The sequence below is a fragment of the Choloepus didactylus genome, chromosome 3 (assembly GCF_015220235.1).
Source record: "Choloepus didactylus isolate mChoDid1 chromosome 3, mChoDid1.pri, whole genome shotgun sequence".
Taxonomy (NCBI): domain Eukaryota; kingdom Metazoa; phylum Chordata; class Mammalia; order Pilosa; family Megalonychidae; genus Choloepus; species Choloepus didactylus.
This window is the reverse complement of record NC_051309.1, coordinates 115,717,457-115,744,751: the sequence shown is the minus strand read 5'-3', so window position 1 is coordinate 115,744,751 and position 27,295 is coordinate 115,717,457. Positions and strand designations below refer to the sequence as shown.

At 36.4% G+C, this 27,295-nt stretch overlaps 1 protein-coding gene across 6 annotated transcripts in view; it reads left to right on the top strand.

Annotated features, from left to right (window-relative positions):
* TBCK (TBC1 domain containing kinase) overlaps window positions 1-27,295 on the top strand; it is a 288,134-nt gene that overhangs the window by 101,294 nt on the left and 159,545 nt on the right. For all 6 annotated transcript variants that reach the window (XM_037830400.1, XM_037830399.1, XM_037830401.1 and 3 more), the window contains exon 20: window positions 17,431-17,516. In XM_037830400.1, coding sequence (XP_037686328.1) covers window positions 17,431-17,516 — 86 coding nt within the window. The remainder of the gene's footprint in view (window positions 1-17,430; window positions 17,517-27,295) is intronic.

The window sequence follows — 27,295 nt, the reverse complement described above, 5'->3', positions numbered from 1 at the left end:
CATCCAGTCACTTCCCATGTGATGTCATAGCGTGGTAAGGGAAATACAACTATCTGTAAGTCAGGGAGATCAGCATACAAGTTACTGTGTTAACACAGAGCAACTGGCAGGGATGGGTTGTTTTTTTTTTTTTTTTTTCTTGTTAATGGCTTTTTTGTGTTCTTGTTAATATTTTTGTTTTTGTTTTTTTTTGAAAAGGACTGCAGTAAAATACTACAAGGTGGATTAATAAAACAGCCAGTAATCAAATCTGGTACATGAGGTAGGGAGGGAGGGATGAAGATCTGAAGAAGGAGCTGAAACAGTACACCATGTATAGGTTACTAAAGTTTTATGTAAAAAGAATTGTTCAATTTTCTTCAAAATGTTTTTTTTAGACTTGAAATTTGAAATATTCAGCTCTCATTTTATTGGTTTCCCTATTTGTTTTGTAATTGTCCTAAGCTTTAAACTTCCAATTAACATTGATTTTGATTGACATACATACCAATGTTTTCCCCGTAAATTTTGGAAAAGTGCTCTGTCAGATGAAACTAATCAATCAGAAGAGCTAATGTAAAAATGCATATACATTTAATCATTTAATCATCTACAGAAATTGCAAGCTTCTATATTCAATAGAAACTTCAATTACTCTTTGGAAAAAAATTGATCTTATAGTTATACACTAGTGGAAGTTTGAAAGTTTTCATTTTAAAGTTTTTCCTAAAGTATAATATTTACATACTCATAAAAGTCTCAAATGTTTTGCATCCTACAGATGAATGGAGAAATTATTTGTTTAACAATCATGTTGTCCTGTTTCTTTTTAGCCCTGTTTCTATTACCTTGTTACCTGCAGACATATTTTAAGAAAATAATAAATTTAATTACTTTGTCCTAAATGAAAATTGATTATTATTTTGGCACTATTGAATTATCCCTTGCAACATTGTTATTGAGTTGATCAAGTATCAATACACAGGAATTTAAAAATACATATATATTCTGATTAAACAACTCAAAGTTGGCCCTCTAGATTATCTAAGATTACTAAAATTACTTTAAAATTCAGAATCTTAGGGAATCACATTGAAAAAGATGGAGCCATTTGAGAGGGATATATTGATTATGGTTTTAGAGATATTGCAAATAGGCTTATAACTTGCAGAGCAGGCTGTTGAAGAGAGGAAAGGTAGCTTCAGACCAGTGAAGAATTAACAACCATTTAGATATTAAGAAAAGGAACTGATCCTTTGTGGAAAACTCAACTATACCTTAGTGTCATTTTGCACTTAAGAATGGAGCATATCAAGAAACTGGTCTATAAGACATGGTAAGCTGTTCTTTGAAGTCATTTTCTGTGTATTGTTGCCCAAAACAGCCAATGGAATTTGGCATAACATTATACCTATCCTTGTACTGTTTTATAAAATCATGTTGTGTTCACATTTGGAACATGGGAAGATGTGGTTGCTACCAGTCAGAAAGGAAAAGATGGAGGAGATACCATATAAATCTGGGAAATTTATGAAATTTCCACAATTTTCTTTTTACTTGCAAGTACCATTCTAAATCCTTTGATGACAAGAGGAGGATCTTGTTCACTGTGATGTCTCTTTCATTTCACTCATAACTTGGGTGACTATATAAGTAAACTGGGATACTTCTGAGTGTTAAAATGGGAACTAACTGCACCAGACATTGAGTCTACAGTACAAACTGCTACACTCCCAGGCAAATTAGGATATATGGTCACACTACACATAAACATCCAGTAAGTCTTTGATAAGGAGGGAGGGAGGAAGGAAGATAGACATTCGAAGTTGAAATTCCATTTGTCAAATGTAGGACTATAAAAATAAATCTCCTAACCCACCAAACAATAACAGAGAGAGAAAATATGCAATTTCACTATTAGTTATGTATTTAGAAAAGTAGTGAATTGCTTATTTCTAGTTTAATGCTATCATTAAATGACTCAAATGATAGGCATTGGGAGGTAGTAGGGAATGCATTGAGTGTACAGACTTGCCTTTTTAAATAATATCTTGCATCATGTGATTGGGGAGATTTTAATTGTGACAAAAATATTCTACCTTTATTAGAAATATCATAAGAACTATAAATGAGTTTGCTTCCATATTTTTTATCAAAGTATATTATGTGAGCAAAAAAGGAAAAATGGCTCACAAATGTAACCTTGAAGACTATCTTTTTCTTCCCTTTATCTTCTCTTTCCATTTAGACTTAAAAGTTGGTGCTTGTTCTTGTGGGTTAAGTCAGTAAGCAAATTTTACAACCTAAAGACTTGAAATGAGAAATAACCTAATTTGGGTCCATTTTCAGTAAAGTAACATTGGCTTCTTTTGAGTGCTATGAGTAAAAAAAATCAGATGATTTGATTTGGGCACGTTCATAATTGACAAGATATTTGTGACTCTGCATATTTATCTATATGTCGGAATAAACTAGCAACTGATGGAAAATAACAAATAGTTACACAAACTGAGAATACTATTTTTGATTTGTGAGCAGAGGGAACTGTTTGCTTTCAGTCTGTTGCTCATAATCCTTTATCTTCTCCTTACCCCACCCAAAAGAGAGAAAGCTGGAAGACTTGTCAGAAAAGAAAAAATAAATATACCCACAAGTGGGACTTTCTGAAATTTCATATCTGTATTTATTTATTTATTTTTTAATCATCATTTTATTGAGATATATTCATATACCACACAGTCATACAAAACAAATCGTACTTTCAATTGTTTACAGTACCATTACATAGTTGTACATTCATCACCTAAATCAATCCCTGACACCTTCATTAGCACACACACAAGAATAACAAGAATAATAATTAGAGTGAAAAAGAGCAATTGAAGTAAAAAAGAACACTGGGTACCTTTGTCTGTTTGTTTCCTTCCCCTATTTTTCTACTCATCCATCCATAAACTAGACAAAGTGGAGTGTGGTCCTTATGGCTTTCCCAATCCCATTGTCACCCCTCATAAGCTACATTTTTATACAACTGTCTTCGAGATTCATGGGTTCTGGGTTGTAGTTTGATAGTTTCAGGTATCCACCACCAGCTACCCCAATTCTTTAGAACCTAAAAAGGGTTGTCTAAAGTGTGCGTAAGAGTGCCCACCAGAGTGACCTCTCGGCTCGTTTTGGAATCTCTCTGCCACTGAAGCTTATTTCATTTCCTTTCACATCCCCCTTTTGGTCAAGAAGATGTTCTCCATCCCACGATGCCGGGTCTACATTCCTCCCCGGGCAGTCATATTCTACAGTTGCCAGGGAGATTCACTTCCCTGGGTGTCTGATCCCAGGTAGGGGGTAGGGCAGTGATTTCACCTTTCAAGTTGGCTTAGCCAGAGAGAGAGGGCCACATCTGAGCAACAAAGAGGCATTCAGGAGGAGACTCTTAGGCACAAATATACGGAGGCCTAGCCTCTCCTTTGCAGCAACCATCTTCCCAAGGGTAAAACTTATGGTAGAGGGCTCAACCCATCCAACCACCAGTCCCCTATGTCTGTGGTCATGTTAGCAACCATGGAGGTGGGGTAGGCGAATACCCCTGCATTCTCCACAGGCTCCTCAAGGGGGCACTACATCTTTTTTTTTTTTTTTCCTTGTTTGTCTTTTTTATTTTATTTTTTTTTTTTAACTTTCCCTTCTTTTTTAAATCAACTGTATGAAAAAAAAAAGTTAAAAAGAAAACAAACATACAATAAAAGAACATTTCAAAGAGACCATAACAAGGGAGTAAGAAAAAGACAACTAACCTAAGATAACTGCTTAACTTCCAACATGTTCCTACTTTACCCCAAGAAAGTTACATAATATAGCAACATTTCTGTGAACTTGTTCCTACTATATCCATCAGAAATTAACAGACCATAGTCATTTCTGGGCATCCCCAGAACGTTAAATAGCTTATCTGTTCTTCTTGGATTATTGTTCCCCCTTCCTTAATTGCTCTCTACTGCTAGTTCCCCTACATTCTACATTATAAACCATTTGTTTTACATTTTTCAAAGTTCACATTAGTGGTAGCATATAATATTTCTCTTTTTGTGCCTGGCTTATTTCGCTCAGCATTATGTCTTCAAGGTTCATCCATGTTGTCATATGTTTCACAAGATCGTTCCTTCTTACTGCCGTGTAGTATTCCATCGTGTGTATATACCACATTTTATTTATCCACTCATCTGTTGAAGGACATTAGGGTTATTTCCATCTCTTGGCAATTGTGAATAATGCTGCTATGAACATTGGCGTGCAGATATCTGTTCGTGTCACTGCTTTCCGATCTTCCGGGTATATACCGAGAAGTGCAATCGCTGGATCGAATGGTAACTCTATTTCTACTTTTCTAAGGAACTGCCAGACTGACTTCCAGAGTGGCTGAACCATTATACAGTCCCACCAACAATGAATAAGAGTTCCAATTTCTCCACATCCCCTCCAGCATTTGTAGTTTCCTGTTTGTTTAATGGCAGCCATTCTAACCGGTGTTAGATGGTATCTCATTGTGGTTTTAATTTGCATCTCTCTAATAGCTAGTGAAGCTGAACATTTTTTCATGTGTTTCTTGGCCATTTGTATTTCCTCTTCAGAGAACTGTCTTTTCATATCTTTTGCCCATTTTATAATTGGGGTGTCTGTACTATTGTCATTGAGTTGTAGGATTTCTCTGTATATGCAAGATATCAGTCTTTTGTCAGATACATGGTTTCCAAAAATTTTTTCCCATTGAGTTGGCTGCCTCTTTACCTTTTTGAGAAATTCCTTTGAGGTGCAGAAACTTCTAAGCTTGAGGAGTTCCCATTTATCTATTTTCTCTTTTGTTGCTTGTGCTTTGGGTGTAAAGTCTAGGAAGTGGCCGCCTAATACAAGGTCTTGAAGATGTTTTCCTACATTATCTTCTAGGAGTTTTATGATACTTTCTTTTATATTGAGATCTTTGGTCCATTTTGAGTTAATTTTTGTGTAGGGGGTGAGGTAGGGGTCCTCTTTCATTCTTTTGGATATGGATATCCAAGCTCTCCCAGCCACATTTGTTGAAAAGACCATTATGGCTCAGTTCAGTGACTTTGGGGGCCTTATCAAAGATCAGTCGGCCATAGATCTGAGGGTCTATCTCCGAATTCTCAATTCGATTCCATTGATCTATATGTCTATCTTTGTGCCAGTACCATGCTGTTTTGGCAACTGTGGCTTTATAATAAGCTTCAAAGTCAGGGAGTGTAAGTCCTCCCACTTCGTTTTTCTTTTTTAGAGTGTCTTTAGCAATTCGAGGCATCTTCCCTTTCCAAATAAATTTGATAACAAGCTTTTCCAAGTCTGCAAAGTAGGTTGTTGGAATTTTGATTGGGATTGCATTGAATCTGTAGATGAGTTTGGGTAGAATTGACATCTTAATGACATTTAGCCTTCCTATCCATGAACATGGAATAGTTTTCCATCTTTTAAGGTCCCCTTCTATTTCTTTTAGTAGAGTTATGTAGTTTTCTTTGTATAGGTCTTTTACATCTTTGGTTAAGTTTATTCCTAGGTACTTGATTTTTTTAGTTGCTATTGAAAATGGTATCTTTTTCTTGAGTGTCTCTTCATTTTGTTCATTTGTAGCATATAGAAACATTACTGACTTATGTGCATTAATCTTGTATCCCGCTACTTTGCTAAATTTGTTGATTAGCTCTAGTAGCTGTATTGTCGATTTCTCAGGGTTGTCTAGATATAAGATCATATCATCTGCAAACAATGACAGTTTTACTTCTTCTTTTCCAATTTGGATGCCTTTTATTTCTTTGTCTTGCCGGATTGCCCTGGCTAGCACTTCCAGCACAATGTTGAATAACAGTGGTGACAGCAGGCATCCTTGTCTTGTTCCTGATCTTAGAGGGAAGGCTTTCAGTCTCTCACCATTGAGTACTATGCTGGCTGTGGGTTTTTCATATATGCTCTTTATCATGTTGAGGAAGTTTCCTTCAATTCCTACCTTTTGAAGTGTTTTTATCAAAAAGGGATGTTGGATTTTGTCAAATGCTTTTTCAGCATCTATTGAGATGATCAATTGATTTTTCCCTTTCGAGTTTTTAATGTATTGTAGTACATTGATTGTTTTTCTTATGTTGAACCATCCTTGCATGCCTGGAATGAACCCCACTTGGTCATGGTGTATGATTTTTTTAATGTGTCTTTGGATTTGATTTGCAAGTATTTTGTTGAGGATTTTTGCATCTATATTCATTAGGGAGATTGGCCGGTAGTTTTCCTTTTTTGTAGCATCTTTGCCTGGTTTTCGTATTAGATTGATGTTAGCTTCATAAAATGAGTTAGGTAGTGTTCCATTTTCTTCAATGTTTTGAAAGAGTTTGAGTAAGATTAGTGTCAGTTCTTTCTGGAAAGTTTGGTAGAATTCCCCTGTGAAGCCATCTGGCCCTGGGCATTTATTTGTGGGAAGATTTTTGATGACTGATTGGATCTCTTTGCTTGTGATGGGTTGGTTGAGGTCTTCTATTTCTTCTCTGGTCAGTCTAGGTTGTTCATATGTTTCCAGGAAATTGTCCATTTCTTCTACATTGTCCAGTTTGTTGCCATACAGTTGTTCATAATATCCTCTTATAATTTTTTTAATTTCTTCAGGATCTGCAGTTATGTCACCTTTTTCATTCATTATTTTGTTTATATGGGTCTTCTCTCTTTTTGATTTTGTCAGTCTAGCTAGGGGCTTGTCAATCTTGTTGATCTTCTCAAAGAACCAACTTTTGGTGATATTTATCCTCTCTATTGTTTTTTTGTTCTCTATGTCATTTATTTCTGCTTTAATCCTTGTTATTTCTTTTCTTCTACTTGGTTTAGGATTGGTTTGCTGTTCTTTTTCTAGCTTCTTCAGTTGATCCATTAGTTCTTTGATTTTGGCTCTTTCTTCCTTTTTAATATATGCGTTTAGTGCTATAAATTTCCCCCTTAGCACTGCTTTTGCTGCATCCCATAGGATTTGGTATGTTGTGTTCTCATTTTCATTCGTCTCTATATATTTAGCAATTTCTCTTGCTATTTCTTCTTTAACCCACTGATTGTTTAGGAGTGTGTTGTTTAACCTCCAGGTATTTGTGAATTTTCTAAGCCTCTGGTGGTTATTGACTTCTAATTGTATTCCATTGTGGTCAGAGAATGTGCTTTGAATAATTTCAATCTTTTTAAATTTATTGAGGCTTGTTTTATGTCCCAGCATATGATCTATTCTGGAGAAAGTTCTGTGAGCACTAGAAAAGTATGTGTATCCTGGTGATTTGGGATGTAATGTCCTGTATATGTCTGTTAAATCTAATTCATTTATCAGATTGTTTAGGTTTTCAATTTCCTTATTGGTCTTCTGTCTGGTTGATCTATCTATAGGAGAGAGTGATGTGTTGAAGTCTCCCACAATTATTGTGGAAACATCAATTGCTTCCTTTAGTTTTGCCAGTGTTTCTCTCATGTATTTTGTGGCACCTTGATTGGGTGCATAGACATTTACGATTGTTATTTCTTCTTGCTGAATTGCCCCTTTTATTAGTATGTAGTGGCCTTCTTTGTCTCTCAAAACATCCCTGCATTTGAAGTCTATTTTATCTGAGATTAATATTGCTACACCTGCTTTCTTTTGGCTGTAGCTTGCATGAAATATTTTTTTCCATCCTTTCACTTTCAGTTTCTTTGTGTCCCTGTGTCTAAGATGAGTCTCTTGTATGCAACATATTGATGGTTCATTTTTTTTGATCCATTCTGCGAATCTATATCTTTTAATTAGGGAGTTTAATCCATTTACATTCAACGTTATAACCGTGAAGGCATTTCTTCAATCGGCCATCTTATCCTTTGGTTTATGTTTGCCATATTTTTCCCTCTCTCTATTAATATCCTTTATTGTACCCATACCGAATCTCTTTAGTACTGAACCTTTCTCCAAGTCTCTCTGTCCTGTCTTTGTTTCTTTGTCTGTAGGGCTCCCTTTAGTATCTCCAGTAGGGCAGGTCTCTTGTTAGCAAATCCTCTCAGCATTTGTTTGTCTGTGAAAAATTTAAGATCTCCCTCAAATTTGAAGGAGAGCTTTGCTGGATAAAGTATTCTTTGCTGGAAATTTTTCTCACGCAGAATTTTAAATATATCGTGCCACTGCCTTCTTGCCTCCATGGTGGCTGCTGAGTAGTCACTACTTAGTCTTATGCTGTTTCCTTTGTATGTGGTGAATTGCTTTTCTCTTGCTGCTTTCAGAACTTGCTCCTTCTCTTCTGTGTTTGACAGTGTGATCAGTATATGTCTCGGAGTGGGTTTATTTGGATTTATTCTATTTGGAGTTCGCTGAGCATTTATGATTTGTGTATTTATGTTGTTTAGAAGATTTGGGAAGTTTTCCCCAACAATTTCTTTGAATACTCTTCCTAGACCTTTACCCTTTTCTTCCCCTTCTGGGACACCAATGAGTCTTATATTTGGACGTTTCATATTATCTATCATATCCCTGAGGTCCATTTCGATTTTTTCAATTTTTTTCCCCATTCTTTCTTTTATGCTTTCATTTTCCATTCTGTCATCTTCCAGGTCACTGATTCGTTGTTCAACTTCCTCTAGTCTTGTACTATGAGTGTCCAGAATCTTTTTAATTTGGTCAACAGTTTCTTTAATTTCCATAAGATCATCCATTTTTTTATTTAGTCTTGCAGTGTCTTCTTTATGCTCTTCTAGAGTCTTCTTGATTTCCTTTATATCTCGTACTATGGTCTCATTGTTCATCTTTAGTTCTTTGAGTAGCTGCTCTAGGTGCTGTGTCTCTTCTGGTCTTTTGATTTGGGTGCTTGGGCTTGGGTTATCCATATCGTCTGGTTTTTTCATATGCTTTATAATTTTCTGTTGTTTTTGGCCTCGTGGCATTTGCTGAACTTGATAGGTTTCTTTTAGGGTTTGTAGACCTATTGAAGTCCTTATCTCTAATTTATCAGATCTACAGCTTCGTGGAGTACACTTTCTCTAACTAACCAGCAGATGGCGTCCACGAGCCACCTGTTCTCCACAAGCCAGTTCTCCCCTGCTTAGCCTTTTTGATGAGTGGCGGAGTGAGTCTTGTGGGGCCCAATTGGTGTACCAAGCTTGCGTGTGTAGTTGGTGTTGCCTGCCCTGTATGTGGGGCGTGTTTCTGGGCAGTCGGGGAGGGGGGGTGGCCCTAACAATGAAATCTCCCTGATGATCCTAGAGTTTTAAAGCTGCTGCAATAGTCTAATCCTTCAGTTCAGTCCTGCCACAGTTTGTCTCTGCCACTGACCCACAAGTCCTTGGTATTGGTGTATGGCTTCTGAGACTTGCAAGTGGGCCCCTCTTCCAGGCTGTGCACCCCGGGTCCTCTGTTGAGGGATGACTGTGCTATGTCACAGGTGAGTGCCGTCCCCCCAGGGCAGTTCTGGGCTGCTGGGCTGTGTAGGGAGGCTCCCAGTCTGCTCAAATGATGGCTGAATGGGGCTTTGTTAATTCACACTGCTCCACCTTCACAACTCTGGGACAATCAGCTGAGGTTGCAGGGAAGGCTAATGCCCATGCCCAGTTTTGTGGTGTGTGCCTGTTATTTGAAGCACTTCCGTCACACTGGGTTGTCTGGGGCAGCTCTGGGCTATGGGGCTGGCGATGGGCAGGAGTGTTTCCTGTCCACCAGGATGGTGGCTGTGAGCGGACACCCCCCTTTTCTTGGGAAGTTGTGGTGTTTAGTGAATTTTCTCAGCCACTGGATTATTGCCTTTTGTCTCAGAGCTCTCTTAGTTCTGCTCTTGACTTGACGTGCCCAAATTGAAAGTCTTTGAAGCTTTCTGTATTGGGCTTCTTAGAGTAATTGTTTTACAAAAAGAAAAAAGGATTAAAAAAAAAAAAAAAAGGGCCCTCCTCAGAGATCTAATGGGTTATTGAAATGCTAATAGACAAAGCAACCAGGGCCATTAAGGAAAGGTCCACAGGGCAGAGAGATCAGCTTTTCTTCGGGATTTGCATATGCGCCTCAAGGCCTGAGCTCCGCCCTTCCCCTTTCTGTGTTCACCAGAACTCCAAAAATCCTCTGCTTTTATTTTGGAGTTTTTCGTGTTGTTTTTTTTTTTTCTATGCCTGTCTCCTCTCTGCTGGGCTGGCTGCTCTCAGATTCTCTGGTGTCTGGTCTCAGTCTATCTATGGTTGGAGTTTGGATCAGTAGAATAAGTTTCCGATAAGGGCTGCCACTGCAGTTTTCCCTTCTCCTTCCCGGAGCTGACAGCCCCTCCTCCCACAGGACTGAGCCTGGCAGGGAGGGGCGCGGGTCCCCTGGCCGCAGAAACTTACAGATTTCGCTGATCTCAGCAGTTCGACATTTTCATGAGTGTTGTATGAAGTATGCCCAAAGACAGATTGCTCTGTGGTGTCCAGTCCACGCAGTTCCTGGCTTTCTACCTACTTTCCTGGAGGAGTAACTAAAACATACAGCTCAGCAGTCTGCCATCTTGCCCCGCCCCCCATATCTGTATTTATTTTATGAAATTTTCTAGGAAAGCAAGAGCAGGCTTATTTATAAACATAATATCATATTTTTGTACATGATAGTGTCTGTATGCAGTCCTTACATTGAATTCTTTGGAGATTTTCATTAAAAAGTAGACAATAAGTAAATATAAGAACACGGAAGGATTAGAAGGGAGTAGGACTGTTTAATCTCATTGCAAAACATTAAAAGATAAAAGGTTTCATTAAAATGCAGAAAATTTATATTGGACATGGGTTTGTACGGTAGTATAATGTTAAACTCTACTTGAAATTTAAGGGAAAAATTTCCTAAATACTTTTTTTGTTGAGGGGAGGCAGGGCTGGAGAATAGCATTTACCTTCACATAGGCATCCTAGGTTAAAAAATTCAGTTCTTATTATTTGCAGTAGTTACATTCTATATAGTCTCCCCAACACAGAATCAGCAAATACGGAACCAATACCCATAGGGGATTACATGGTTAGGTTCTGTGAGCCTTTGGTCACAAGGTTTCTTTAACCAATGAATATATAGCCTTACTTTATGCATGTTTCTGTTTAAGACCCTTTAGATATTTTGCTTCTTCCTTAAATTTACATACAGTGATTCCCTAGGAAGTTCTTTGCTTCACCAGTCTTTTAGAGACTGCCCCCATTTAACTCCATCTAGAAATAGTACCATTGCCTTCGCAACATTTTAGAGGAACATTTAAGCAACACCTCTAAACATAAATTTAAGGAAATTTAAAAATAAATCTCATTAGGGGCAAGTAATTTGAGTTCATTAAATAAGGAATTGATTCATTAACTTTGAACTCATGACCAACTGCACTATAGCTCATGCCTGAACAAAGCTTATCTAACACATATTTTCTTCATGTAGCATATAAGAACCTTCTTGAACTTCAGCACTTCAACACTACACTTGGGGGGCATTTTGAACAGCAGAGTCACATACAAAAAGCACAAAAACATGAAAAATATGACACTATACTGCCAAAAGGACAATCTGCCGAATGAGAGCTCAGACAAGACTAAGTGCATTGCTTTGTTCCACTCAGCTGAGAACGTGTGTTTCAAGTAACTCAAATATTTTGCAGCTTTTCACATGTCTGTAAATAACCCAAAACTGCTGCAAATGTAGAATCTGTGTTAATGAGGATTGACTGTACTATTTTTTGTTTGTTTATTTTAAGGCTCTAGATGCATATATTCATCATCCGGTAAAATCACAAGGTGTTTTCTGAATACTTAGTACAAATCACAGAGTGTTTTCTGAACACTTTAGTCTCCTTAAAAACAGTCACCAGTAACTGGAATGAAATCCTTTGTTTTAGTATGTTACTGGCCTGTTTTTCTGTAGCTACCCTTAAACTCTTTCAGATTAATTTACAAATCAAAGAACATATGCATTTTGATTTTTTTTCATTTACTCTAGGAGACTTTTTTTTTAATTTTATTTTGAAATAAATTGAAACTTACAGGAACAGTTGAAAAAACAATACAAAACCCATACACAGAACTCCAGCTTACCCCAACCCCCCTCCCCCGATACCCCGATCCACCAACTTTAACGTCCTGTCACACCATTTCTTTCTTTCCTTCCCTCCCTCCCAATCTATTCTCCATCATCTATTGGTCTGTCTTCTGAACTTATGACAGCAAGCTGCACACATCTTTAAACAAACAATATAATTCACATATACCTTTCCCATGGACAAGAACATTCTTTTATGCATTCCTATTAAGCACAGCTAAGAAGTTCAGGAAACTCCACATTGATACAAAGCTTATATTCTATATTTCCTTTTTTTTTTTTTCTTATGTCCCAACTGTGTCCACTCTAGGAAACTTTTAAAGGCTTTTTTGAAATGACTTGAAACATGACATAGTGCTTATTTCATCAGTTCTATCATAAACCAACTTTAAATAAAGAAATTTTTCTAAGTTTAACAGGCCTTAATATATCTCATTACAAAGTCTTTCCTGAACAACCAAAACTTATGCCAGTATTTTAAATTATATTTACATTTTATAAATTATATTATATATATGAAGTAATATAATATATAAATGTGTATATATATATTAATATATGTATATATAGAGAGTGTATACAAAATATAAGAATAATTTGAATTCTAAAAGCATCCACTTATATACTTATTATATAAATTCAGCCGTCAGTATTTGAGAGAACACAAGGACTATGTTTTCATCATGGATTAGGTTTCTTCAGTAGATCCTTAATTAGCCATATAATCCCAAATAGTAATTATCTTTTATCAATCTGGCTTGAATAAGAATGATGTTTAATAAACTGGAGGACAGATGTGGAGAATTGCCTGAGGCATGAAGTTTTGGTTAAAAATAAAGCATGTTTTTCAGAGGAGGATTGTGGGAAGATGGCAAAGTAGGAAGCTTCAGGAATCAGTCCCTCCACCAAAACAATTTTTGAACTGGCAGGAGCTGTCTAAAACAGCTATTTTGAAACTCTAGAATCTAGTGCAATACTGTGCAGTATCCAGGGAATATCTTGAAGGAAGAGGCTGATATAGTGCAATAAATACCAGTGAATGTCACACTCTGTGCAGCAGCTACCACCCCCCACCCCTATCTCCCACCTATGAGGCAGTACTGGTGACTGGAGCCCAGTCTCCTGGCACAACTTACTAACGCCAAGGTGGGCTGTAAGAACTCAGTCCTCTAAAATCCAGGGTTGTTTGGTCTGATCTGGTATCACTGCTTTTGATCAGCCACTTCAGATGGGGGCTGGCCCGGAGGCAGTCACTGTTCTAAGACCCCTGGGGCAAAGGTGGCAGAGGAGTCTTAAAGAGGCAGTACCTATATTTTTTCTCTCTTTTCTCTTTCCATTCCTCATTTGGGAGCAGAAATAGTTTGTTAAAGCAACAAATTGATGGCTCCAAACCTTAACAACAACAACAACAAAAATACTAGCAATCCCCGAGGAGTGAGAGAACTAGAGTTCCAGAATTATGGTAACATAACACTCAGAATGTGCAGTTCTTAACAAAAAATTACAAAACACTCAAAACAGAAAAGTATGGCCCATTCACAGGAAATAATTTGCCAGAAACCATCCCTCAGGAAGCTCATATGTTGGAACAACTAGTCAAAGACTTTAAATCAACTGCCTTAATTATGTTCAATGAGATAAAGAAAGCCATAAATAAAGACTCTATATACAAAGGAAATTAGGAAAACATTGCCTGAACAAAATAAAGATATAGAAATTATAAAAGGGAACCAAAGAGACATTTTAGAGCTGCAAAGTACAGTAAAGGAAATTAAAAAAACTCATTAGGTGGATTGAACAGCAGATTTGAATAGGCAAAAGAAAGGATCAGTGAATTTTAAGACAATTGAAATTATCCATTGTGAGGATCAGAAAGAAAAATTAATGAAGAAAAGTGAACAGAGCCTGAGGATCCTGTGGGACACAATCAAGTTGCACAAACATATGCATCGTTGAAGTCCATGAAGACCAAGAGGGAGAGAAAGCATCGGAAAAAAATATTTGATAAAACAGTGACTAAAAACTTCCCAAATCTGATGAAAGACATGAATATACATTCAGGAAGCTCAATGAATCCCAAGCAGGATTGGCTCTAAGAGGTCTACACCAAGACACATAGTGAAATTGCCAAAATCCAAAGAGAGAGGTTTTTGAAAGCAACAAGAGTGAAGCAACTTGTCACATACAAGGGATCCCCCAATAAGACTGATAGTGGGTTGTATCAGAAACCATGGAGACCAGAAGACAGATGACATACTTAAAGTTTATAAAGAAAAAAAATGTCAACCAAGAATTGTATTTCCAGCAAAATTATCTTCCAAAAATGGAGAAATTAAGTCATTTACAGATAATCAGAAGCTGAAGAACTTCATTTCCAGAAGACTTGCCCTACAAGGAATGCTAAAGGGAGTTCTTCAGGCTGAAGTAAAAGGACGCTAAACAATAACTTGAAGCCCAATGCCATAAGAAATAAAGAACATTGGTAAAAATAATTGCATAGGTAAATATAAAATTCCATATTATAGTTTTGGTTTGTAACTGTTTTTTCCACCCTATAAGACTTAATAGGCAAATGTAAAATAACATTTGAAATCTATGTTAATGGCCATACAATGTATAAATATTTAAGACAATATCAATATAAAAGAGGAAAGGTGGAGATATATAAGTATAGAGACTTTGTGTACTACAGGAACTAGTTTGGTTCTAGTCAAACTAGGTTGTTATTGGTTTAAGATGTTAATTGTAATTACAAAGGAAAGTACTAAGAAAATAGTTAAAAATATAGAGAAAAGTAAAGAGGGGCCCAAAATGGTACACCAAAAAAGTAATTAAATACATAAAAAGGCAGTAATGTTATAATTGAGGAACAAATAACATATAAGACATACAGAAAACAAATAGCTAAATGGCTTAAGTAAATCTCTCCTAAAGTGAAAAGACAATATACAGAAGCATATACTTGATAAGGGTTTGCTATCCAGAATAAGTATATAAAGAACTGCTATAACTAAACTACAAAAAGACAAACAACCCAATTAAAAAATGGGCCAAGGATTTGAATAGACATTTCTCCAAAGATGTTCAAATGGCCCATAATTATATGAAAAGATGTTCAATATCATTAGCCATTCAAGAAATGCAGATTAAAACCATAATGAAATATCATTTCATGCCTACTAGGATGGCTATTATTAAAAAAAAAAAAAAAACGAAACAGAAAATAAGTGTTGGCAAGGATGCAGAGAAATAGGAACTCTTGTATGTTGTTGGTGGGGATATAAAAGAGTGGCACAGCTATTGTGGAAAACATTTTGGTGGTTCCTCAGATAGTTAAACAAGGGATTACTATATTACCTGGCAATCCCACTTCTAGCTTCATACACAAAAGAATTGAAAACAGGAGCTGGAACAGATATTTGCACACTGATGTTCATAGCAGCATTATTCTCAATTGCTGAACAACCCAAGGGTCTATGGATAAATAAAATGTGGTCTATGCATTGGAATATTATTTGTCTGTAAAAAGTAATGAAGTTCTGATGCATGTGACAATATGGATGAAACTTGAAGACATCATGTTGAGTGAAATAAACCAGACACAAAAGGATGAGTATTATATGATTTCTCTTATACAAAATTCTTAGAGACAGAAAGTAGAATAATGGTTACCAGGGATGGGGAAAGGGAGGATGGGGATTTATTGCTAAATAAGTATGAGTTTTGGTTTGGGATGATGAAAATCATCTGGAAAGAGATAAAGGTGAAAGTTTCATAGTATTGTCAATGTACTTAATGTCAAAGAATTGTCTACTTAAATTATGTTACATATATTTTACTGCCATGAAAAGTAAATAAATAGATCATGCTTTATAGAAGTAATGACTATATGCTTTCATCAACATAAAATTGAATGCTTTTGATTTCTGATGTTACAGACATATTTCTGGCTTGGGTAAATTGGGAACTTTAATATGCCATCCCTAATGGGAAGGGGAAAAAAAAAGTTAAAGTTCAACCCAAAAGGTACCTAGGACCTTCAGATATGCTCTGGGTCTTCACTTTGATCTACAACTCCTGAAGCTGATGTGAATTGTACCTTTTTTGGTCTGAAAGAGGGAAAGGTGAGATAGTGGATAAATAGAATGAATTCTGTTGCATTAGGATAAACAAATATATGAAATCAAGAATCTATTGATCAAATACACATCCTGTATCAAACATCCAAAGGTAAAAATTCACATTAGATCCAGAATTCAGCTTTATTATTATTACATTGAATACCATACCTCCACTTTTCTTCTGTGTTTTGATTCTCCTTTTTGTAAAATATGTGGCATTGCTTATAGGTAAATAATTATAAAATACTTTGTGGTCATTAGAAGCAAAGTTTTAATTGAAGAAAATAGGGGAAGTCTACTTTTTACTCATAGATTGTCAAGGATTTAGTAATATTTCTTAACATACTAAAAATAAAAATGTAAAAATTGAAAAAGAAAAGCAGACATTATTTTTAGAGGACATTTTCACCAAATATTGGTTTGGAAAATAAACCTGTTACTTTACTTAAGAAGGGAATTGAAGTTATTAATTAAGGGGGACTTCAAATTATTGTTGTTTGAGTCTCAAAAAGAAAAACAGTTGAGCCCTTTGAAATATGTGTTAAATTGTCTTAATTATTAAAAATATGATGGTTACTACCTTTGAGTAGATTGTTACTACTGTCTTTTTTAGATTAGAACATAGTGAATAAATTGGCAAGAATTATAATATGTTGAAAGAATGGAAAAAATAAAGTATTCCTCACATTCCACACTTGAACCCTAAGAATTAGAATAGAATTAGAGTTAACAGCAGAGATTTTTAATTGCCTATTGAGTGCCTACTTTCTGATTAACATGATGTTAACTCTTATTCCTAAATATGCCAAATATATTAGAACTAGAACAGATGCCAATGTCTATATGTATAAACAACTTTGAGGCATAATTATTCTATTTGTGACTGTTTATGTGTTGTTCCTTATTCAAGTATGTGCTACACTTTCTGAGCATTCAATAAATGCAAAAAGATTTAATATTGCTAGAGAAAATGTATTTGTAGAATTTAATGGGAAAACATCATTCATCATGTGTGTAATTTGTGACTCAAGAAAAGAACTGATAACTGTGAAGGCAGGAAGTAAGTTATGCCATAGGTTTTGGTATGCTTGTTTAATAATTAGCAGTTAGTGATTAAACTTGTAACAAAACAGAAAACTATCTATTAAAACATGTTTTATTCATGGAGAAATTAAAGCTCATTCAAAATGTAAATAAAACTATATTTTAATTTAATGTCTCTATTGTAGGTAAAAATGATTGTCTTAAACTTTGTTGTCATTTCAGAGTATCTCACTGTGTTTTCTCAGATGATTGCATTCCATGATCCAGAGTTGAGTAATCATCTCAATGAGATTGGCTTTATTCCAGATGTAAGTATTTGGAGCATTAATAGAATATGAGACTAAAATAAAGCCGAAAATGGCAGCATAAAAGAGTGTTTTAAAAATTTTGTTGTCATAACATGTCTGAACAAGTTACTGCTACAAATTATAGCCTATTTTTGTAGATTTGTATGGTTACTGTTTCAGTTTGCTAAGGCTGCTGGAATGCAATATACCGGAAATGAATTGGCTTTTACAATGGGGATTTATTAAGTTACAATTTTACAGTTCTAAGGCAATGAAAATGTCCAAATTAGGCATCAAGAGAAAGATACCTCCTCTGATGAATGCTGGCATCCAGGGTTTCTCTGTCACATGGCCAGCTTCTGCTGGTCCTTCATTCCTGGGTTTCATTGCTTTCAGCTTCTGATTCCAGGGGCTTTCTCTCTGAGCATCTGTGGGTTCACTCTTAGCATCTCCGGGGTGTTTCTCTCTCTCAGCTCTCTCCAAATGTCTCTGCCTTTTATCTTCTCATAAAGGACTCCAGTAAAGGATTAAGACCCACCTTGAATGGGCTGGGTCACATCTCCGTAGAAACAACCTAATCAAAAGGTCCCACCCACAATAGGTCTGCCCCCACAGGGATGGATTAAAAGAACATGGTGTTTTCTGGTGTACATAACAGTTTCAAACTAGCACACTCCACCCTCTGGACCCCCAAAAGACATATTCTTTTTGTATGCAAAATATATTAATTCCATCACAATATCACAAAAGCTTAAATCATTTCAGTAACAATAAATAAGTACAAAGTCTTATCAAAATCAGTTACAGGCATGGTCTGTCCTAAGGCAGAATTATTCTCCAGCTGTGGACCTGTGAAACTTAGACCAAGTTATCTGCTTCCAGTATACAAAGGAGGGACAGTCATAGGATAAACGTTCCCATATCCATAGGAAGAAACTGAAAGGAAAACTGGGGTCAGCGGTCCCAAACAGTGCCAAAAACCTGTAGGGCAGACTTCACTAGATTTCAAGATCTGAGAGTCATATATAGAATGATGTTTTATCCTCAGGGCTTGAGAAAGCAGCAGTCTCACCCTTTCTAAGAGCTTATGCAGCAGCCTTGCTCTCTCCAAGCACTGGGGTGAGGGTTCCAACATTCCAGGCTTTGGGGAGACCATCATGTTCTCAGTTCCACCCTCTTCAAGCCTTGAGGTGGCAACTGGACTCTGCCACCTCTTAACACCCTTAGAACAGTGGGGTGGTGGCCAGGCTCTCCCCAATCGGCAGGTAATGTGCTCCAGCCTCTCTGAAGCCTGGGATGGCAGCATTCCTCCTGAATAGTGGGGTAGCCAAGCTCCCCTCAATTCCCTGGGCATCTGAGAGCTCTGGGATGGTAACACTCTTCCTGAACAGCAGGGAGGAAGGCCTGCCCTCTGCAGACTTCCCCTTTCCACATGCATGGGTGGCTGGGTCCGCTCTCCTGGCCCCAGGTTTCTTGATTCCAGACCTCAGCATCCATGATTCTGCTCTTGAAGTCATTTTTTCCTTCAATCTATCCCTTTTCTGTCCCTTGTAGGTCAGGCTGGCAGTGGTTCCATTTATACAAATCCCACAACAAATTTGGTTTAGCATGCAGCACACAGAGATCCCAACTGTCAGACAATAGGACTTTCCACAAATCCTTTCTGGATAACTCCATCTGCAATCCTGATTTGCACTGAGATGGCTGACTGGTTAAATCCTCACATGGGGCTCTGTTCTCTGGGGAGTTGCTTTCTGGAAACTCTGAATTTTCCAAACCATCAGTTTCTGGTTTCTTTGTACCCAAGAGTTGAGTTCTCAGCTAATCTTTCCCCTTAAATTTTACTCTAAGCTGCAAGGAGAAACCAGGCTGTGCTTTCCACCTTTAATTTGGAAATCTCTTTAGCTAAATATTCCAGCTTGTCTCTTTCAAATTCTGCCTTCCATCTGACATCAGGACTCAGTTTAGCCAAATTCTCTGCCACTTTAAAACAAGGGTCACCTTTCTTCCAGTTTGAAATGACACATGTATCATTTCTGTCTAAAGCCTCATCGGAAGTACTTTTAGCATCCATATTTCTACCAGCAGTCACTTCAAAGCAATCTAGTCCTTTTCTGTCAAGCATCTCACAATTCTTCCAGAATCTTTCCCTTATCCATTTATAAAGCTGTTCCAGCATTTTTGGTATTTGCATCTCACCAGCACCCTACTCTTGGTACCAAAATCTGTTGCAGTTTGTTAAAGCTGCCAGGATGCAATATACCAAAAATAGGTTGGCTTTTACAATAGGGATCTATTAAGTTACAATTTTACAGTTCTAAGACATGAAAATGTCCAAATGAAGGCATTAAAATGAAGATACCTTTTCCGATGAAAGGCTTCTGGCATTTTGGGTTCCTCTGTCAGACAGCAAGACACATGGCCAGTATCTGCTGGTCCTTTGCTCCTGGGTTTCATTGATTGCAGCTTCTGATTCCAATGGCTTTCTCTCTGAGCATCTGTGGGTTCTCTCTTAGCATATCCAGGGCATCTCTCAGCTTTCTCCAAATGTCTTTGCCTTTTATCCTCTCATAACAGACTCCTGAGTGTAATAAGACTCACCTTGAATGGGCTGGGTCATATCTCAGTTGAAACAACCTACTCAAAAGGTCCCACGCACGTTAGGTTTGCCCCCACAGGGATGGACTAAAAGAACATGGCATTTTCTGGGGTACATAAGAGTTTCAAACCAGCACAGTTACTTTCTATAGTCTCATTTTAATTTTTTTTTTTAGCATACTAGATTCATTAAACGGTTTTGAAAAAATATTTAATGTGACTATTGTATTAAACAGTGCTGTGAAGGGTTTTCACTTGGATTTTATGATATTCAGGACTATTTTTGAGGAAATAGGAAACTTGATTTTAATGAATTCTTAAATAGCTGTTTCTGTTTTGTTTGATACAATTAACTTGGAAACTTTGCCAGATTTTTGCATACTTCATTAGCTTCTCAATAGTCCATATCAAGCTAAAAGTCAGAGTTGAGGCTCAGGAGTTAGCCAGTGTGTAACTGAGCTGTTACTCATTTATTGGTATGTGACATCGAGTAGATCATCTTTTAAAAGGCAGTTGGAGTACAGTATCATAGTTCTTGTAAACCTCAAAAAAGTGCCTTTTAAGATAGAGATCATATTCCATCTTAACTATCTTTGTCCCCCAGTCATTCCTTTCCTATTAAAGGCATATATCTGCAATGGGCAAGGTTAGGGGTGAAAATGTCTGTACTAACAATTAATGCATTTAAAGTATGAACAATAACACATAGTGTAAATATTTGCAGAGTTCTTTGAAGAAATACTTACTTAAACATTATTTCATTTGCTTCTTGTATTAGTTAGGGTTCTCTAGGGAAACAGAACCAACAAGAAATATCTGTAAATATAATATTTTATAAAGTGTCTCACACAACCCTGGGGATGCACGAGTCTAAATTCCGTAGGGCAGAATGCACAAGTCCAAATTCTGTACGGCAGGCAGCGAACTGGCAACTCCGATGAAGGTGTTCGATGAACTCCTCAGGGAACACTTTGCTGGCTAGCTGAAGAAGAAATGAAGGTCCTCTCTCTTTCTTCCTTAAAAGTCTTCAGCTGATTGGATTAAGTCTAGCTGATTGAATTCTCTCGTTATGGAAGACATGACCTTCACCTATGTAGTCAGTCACAGGTGAAGTCAATTGACTGATGATTTAATAAACCAGCCTTCTGGTTTATTAAACAGTCACAAATGACCTTGCAGTAACTGTTAGGCCATGGTTGCTTGACCAGACACCTGGACACCATCACTTTGCCAAGTTGACACTTAAACCTAACCATCACACTTCTCAAAACAAATCTGTAAGGTGTGTGAAACAGGTATTTTCAGCATTTAACAGTTATGAAACTTAGTCTTTAGAAAGATAACAAAACTAATTGGTCATAAAACTAAAACTTTAACCTACATAATTTGAACTCATCCCCTTACCCCCAGTCTGGGTATATCTTCCATTGGCAGAATAGGTATTAAAACCTGTGTCCTGTCCTAGTTTATTGTTCTTTGTATTGCATTGTAACTCTCTATGATGTGATTATCAGGCCTAAAGTAACCATTCTTAACATTTACGTTGCCATTTGCTTCTAGACTTTCGGAGAAACATCTTTCATTTGAGTACATGATTTACTCAGTGAGGGCTCCATAAAGAACACATATAGGTTATAAGACAAAGAAACAAGCAACAACAAAATAAAGATAAACCCTAAAGTTATTTATAGAGAGGGAAAAAACTTGCAAAAAAATTAACAAGTACACATATTATCATACTAAGCATTTATTTTTACATTACCCCAAATTTCTTGCCTCACATTATAAATGTGAAGTATAACACAGTACTAAATTAAATCTTATGGCTAGGGTTGAAAAAATTATTGAAGGGCTGATGGCTGAGTTGGTAATGATGTTGGATTTTTGAGAAAGAATAGTAATAATTGAATAAATCATAGTTGAGTTGGTAATAGTGTTGGAGTTTTGAGATAGTATAGTAAGTAATAAATGAAAAAGAATGGTGGTAACTAAGATACAGACCAAAAGAAGGGATAGTTATTTTGAAAAGTGCTCTTAGAACATCTAATTAGTTTATGCTCAGTACACATTTATGTAACATATATGTATGGAATTATGTAGACAGTCTGATAAAACCCTTAAATGTATTCATAAACTTAGATAGTATTAAGAAAGGAATAACAGAAGAAAGAATAACTTATCTTTGCTTTAATTAATCAGAAAATTAAAATTTGAATGTGTATGTTATAAGAAGTAGTAGTGAGAAAACCATTGTTAAAACATTTCAACATGTTAAACGCTTCCTGTATGTGATGCACTGCTTCACAATCTTTAAACATAATCACCCATTTAATCCTTACATGTTTGTACATCTAATTAGTTACAGTTATATACTTGTATGTGAGGCCAATTTTAGAAGGGTTAGTAGCAAGGTGGAAATAAAATTCTAGATAATAACATGAAAGGTAAGAAAAGGTGGAAAATCAATTCTAAAGTGTTCTAAGGTTTTTGTATCATTTGAGGGAGAGACAAATATGTGCATTATATTTAGATGTTGAGTCAGGGATCCTTTCGGATCTGAGATTTGATTTTTCCGTATTTATAAGCTAATAAGTGCCTGTTATTGTTTTGTGGATACTAGCAGAAAATATAAGACTCCTGGGTCAGAGATAAAGGATTTTTTATCACTCACAGAACAGCAAGCAGCTTGAGCATCAGCATATATATGTTGGTTCCTTTTGTCCCCAATTCCCATGAAGATGACACTGAGGGCCCAGATGATACCTGCATATGCAGTGGATTGGGTTACAGGAAAGATATTCTGAGCTTAGGGAAATCAGAATTTTTCAAATGGGCAATAAGCATGCCTTACCTTTGCTCTGTGGAGGAAGAAAGATTATCTTTTTCTTCCAAGGAGATAAGTAATCTTGTCTTTGCTCCAGCGGGAAAGTCTCTCTCTCTATTCCCAGGTTGTTTTGTACAAACATCTTTTAAAAGATAGTATTGAACAAAGGACAGTCAGTATCTTTGCTCACAAAACATGCAAAAGTATAAGAGATCCATGGAGAATTGTCCCCCAGTATATGCATATTAAAAGTGTAATGGTAATCACTAAAAGACTAGAAGAGAATGTATAACTTTTAAACCAATAAGAGTTGGGGCAGAGGGGTTGATTGTGGAACAAAGAAAAGTCAATAGTCCTATAAAGGCAGAAAAATAGAACATAGAAAGAATGTAAGTCAATTAAATTGTCTATTAAAAGAGATTTTCAGAATATATTTTTAAAAAATCCATCTATATGCTGTTTACAAGAAATACACATAAAAATTTAAGGATTTTGGTCAAAAAAGAACATATGACAGACAATATTAACCAAAAGAAAACTAATAGTGATATTAATATAAACTAGTGAAACAGAAGAGAGAACAAAACATACCCACCCATATATGGAATTTGGTTTGTTACAGAGGTGGCTTTACAAATTAGTTAGAAAGCAAAGGATTATTAAACAAATGGTCCTGATACAAGTGGATAACTACATGGCAGGGGTGAGGGTAGGGGTAGTGGAGAAATGGTCAAAACCTTACCTCCCATACAAAAAAATAAGTTCTAGATTGTTGAGAAGACCTAAATGTGGAAAGTCATATTTATTATCTCAGTCTAGGAAGGAATTCTCATAGATGTTATATAACCAACAAAATATAAATTTAAAAAGAAAAAATTAGAACTGGAGAGTTGTACAAAGCAGGCTTTCATTATATTGTACTATTTTTATTTTTTAAAATTTTTGAAGCAACTGTGGTAAAATTTTAATGTTTATTAAATCTGAGTAGAGAGTATATTGGTGTTAAATTTGCTACATAGAGTTGAGAATCAATTATTCAGTAATTCAATAATTTTGAAACAGTGTCTTTATTTTGTTTAAACCTTCTGTTTCCATTAACCCTCTGCTAAAATTAGAGACATTTTTCTGTAACGTTTTGTAAAACTTCTTCAACAGTAGTATTATTATGAAAGTAATATTGATTTATGTATGTAGTATAATTAGTCTTGTGGGACATTAGGAAGTCATGTGGTATGGAAGACAATTCCATGTGCAATAGAATGTCCAGCACATGGCGAATGTTGAGTATACCCTGGCTCCTGGCCACTGATTGCCAATAGTAATCCCCTAATCTCTCTGACAGTAAAATGCCTCTACATGTATTTCCAAATGCTTTTTGTGGAACAGTAGTGTCACTGTGGAAAATCCTAAAGGACCCAAAGAGAAATAAGGAGAAAGAATATTTTTTAACCTTGAGAAAATTATCCTTGTGTACAACTACTCTCTTCTCACAGTGGGAAAAAATGGAAGTTATTTAAGACCAAAATCTAAAATGTTAATATGATGATTTTTTTTTGAAATTTGTTACTGTTTTTTTGCTTGTTTTATTGGTCTGTTTCTAAAGTCTGTTGATAATATAAAAATGTTTAAGAGACTATTTTGAAATTCAATTTTGTAAACAGGTTTGATTTTTTGGGGCAGTGAATCGTGATGGGAGGGATATGATGGAATGGAGAAATTTTCTAAGGTGTTTTGTAACAGTTAATAATCACTTATTTTTCAGTTGCTTTCATTAGTTTGTGTGTGCAGTGGTTTGTTTTTGTTTTTGTTTTTTAATTGCCTTTCATGCTCTACCCTTTACAATAATGTGTTTAGATGATATTCTGTACCTTTAATAATACAGGCTAGGATTTATCAAGGTGAAGGGTGGGCGTTTTGATAACAAGTTCCCAAACTGTTTCCTGCTCAAGAACTAATCCTATCCTAGTAAGCCCTCATTATTCTTTCATCACTGAACTGCATGCTCCCATTGCAGGAAAGAATGTGATTTCTGGCTCCTTTCCATTTTCTGTGGGTCACAGAACTCTGAATACTGAGCACTACTGAAGCTTGAATAGTTAGGAATATTGTGCACTGATGGGATGCTTAGATTATAAATGTCAATGTGGTTGGTGAGTTACATATAAATAGGATGGGTAGTGTGTATTTGGCAAAATTGGGGCCAGGGTAATTTTTATCATTTTTGTCTTGGTATGTATTTCTGCTTCTGAAAATATATCAGGCTTTTTAAATGAGAATAGGGAAGTATGCTTTCTTATTCTTAAGGAACCCGATTTCCTGAAATACAGTGAATAGAATTCAGTTTGCAAATTATGGTAAGTTGTAAGATGGCCATTAAAAGAAATAGTAAAGGCTGTGTCTTGGTACTGTATATGCCTTTTGAACCCACTGTCACAGCTAAAGATAAAGCTAACAAATTCAGTGATAAGCAAGCTGTGCTGGTAAAACCATTGTCATTTAACTACAATCTGAAAGGATATTTATACCACCACAAATTTTTTTCCTTCCTTAATAGTTTATTGCTATCATTTTCAAAATTTATATTCAGCTCTTGAATTTCTGCTAACAAAAAATATGAAAGGACTGCTCAGAAATTATTTTTTGTGTGTGTTTCTTTGTTTCTAGTCTTCATATCATTGCTGTTACACAAAGGAATTAAGAAACAGGAAAAGTATAGTCATACCAGCATCCTTCACCATGGGAAGAATTGCATACTCATACCAGCATTCTCCTCAACACTTTCTTCCCAAATCTGCCATAAAAGTGGAAGAATCTCTCTAGTAGAGACTCTCCCTTGGCCTCCCTTATGTTGAGTATAAACACACACTTGTAAAGACATGTAAACTAGCCCTTCATACCTTTATTTTCCCCTGCTTTAGACAACAAATGTTTTAATTGCCCATTCCAACTGTCTATCAAATCATTACTCTGAGGAAAAAAGTGTGTTCCTTGGTCTGAAGAAATGTGACTCAGGTGCCATATCTTCTGTTCTGGTCTTTTTATGGTACTCTGAGCATTTGCATCTACCATCAGGTAAGCAAAGCCCAGTACAGAGTGTCTTTTCCTGAGTCTCCTGAGACTAACGGTATCAGTCATTCTTGCCAGTTATATTGTGAGGCCTTCCTCCCTGAAGAATCTGCCCCATAACCATCTGCAGTCTTTGTCTCTCTTGATAGCAGACAAAACAGTCCTTAAGGCATTTTGTATCTCAGGCGGTACAAGAGGAATATGTCTAGATTCAGCCCATCTCTTCATTGCTGTTCCTGTCCCATTTTGTGGCCCAGGTAGCCACCTCAAGTAAGAACACCATGATATCTATTCACTGGTTCCAATCGCTTTCCAATCCTGAAAGAGTTTCTTCTGATGAGCATCAACATGCCCTACTTTAAATGCACTCCATATATTCTCTTCATGATTTCCATAGGTCTGTGTCCCAACTGGGCATCCCTTAAATAGGCCAATTTTCCGTTGACTTTCTGCCTGACTGTATGGCCAGGCCATAGGTCACTGCCCATAAATAGATAAAACCCAAATATAGAATCAAACATGCAATTCAGGCCACTGAGCTGATTTATTTTTGCCTTATTCAGTCAGAGTGGTGGCCTTCCAAACAGAATACAGTCCATTTACCCTGTAACTGCCATCTGTAAACCATAGAGACATTTGTTGGTCACTGGAGAGCTGACCTGTCAAATGGCAGTAGGACCTTGTAGCTCCTCAGGTGGTTCCAAAGTCAGTCCTAAGGTAAAATAGGCTCCCTGCTCATGAGCACCTTCTTGCATTCTCCCAGTAGTATGTTCTTGCAGAAACCATTTCCATTTTATTATAGAATTCTTCTGGACTTTGCCCTCCCCCATTAGAGCATTTCTCTAACATCACCCAAGATGTTATGGTTATTTCAGGTTTCAAGATTATTTTTTATCTTTCAGTCATAAGGGTAGTTTTAAGTAGTGCCCAGTAACATTCCAGTTGTCACAAATGGGAATTTTCTGGTCCGCAATCTCAGTGATTGTTGGTAGGTGGTGCTCATAGGCTTTTGCCATGAACTCCAGACTGCATTCCACATGGGAATATTTTATAGCCAATTAATGACCTGTGTTGGCTTGGGTAATCTTTTGGGTCCTCACTTAGTATGTTCAGTCAGTATTGGTGGATGGGTGAATTTACATGCCTCTGTTTTTCTCTATTCATCATATATCTTAATAACATTTTAAGGATTTCCACTTTGCTGGTTTCAGTCCATTTACTCTCTCCTTTGTTTTTCCCCATTATCTTGGTAATCAGTGTAACCTTCTTTACTATCTGTTGTTTTGCTATAACTTTTCCCTTTGGAAAGGCT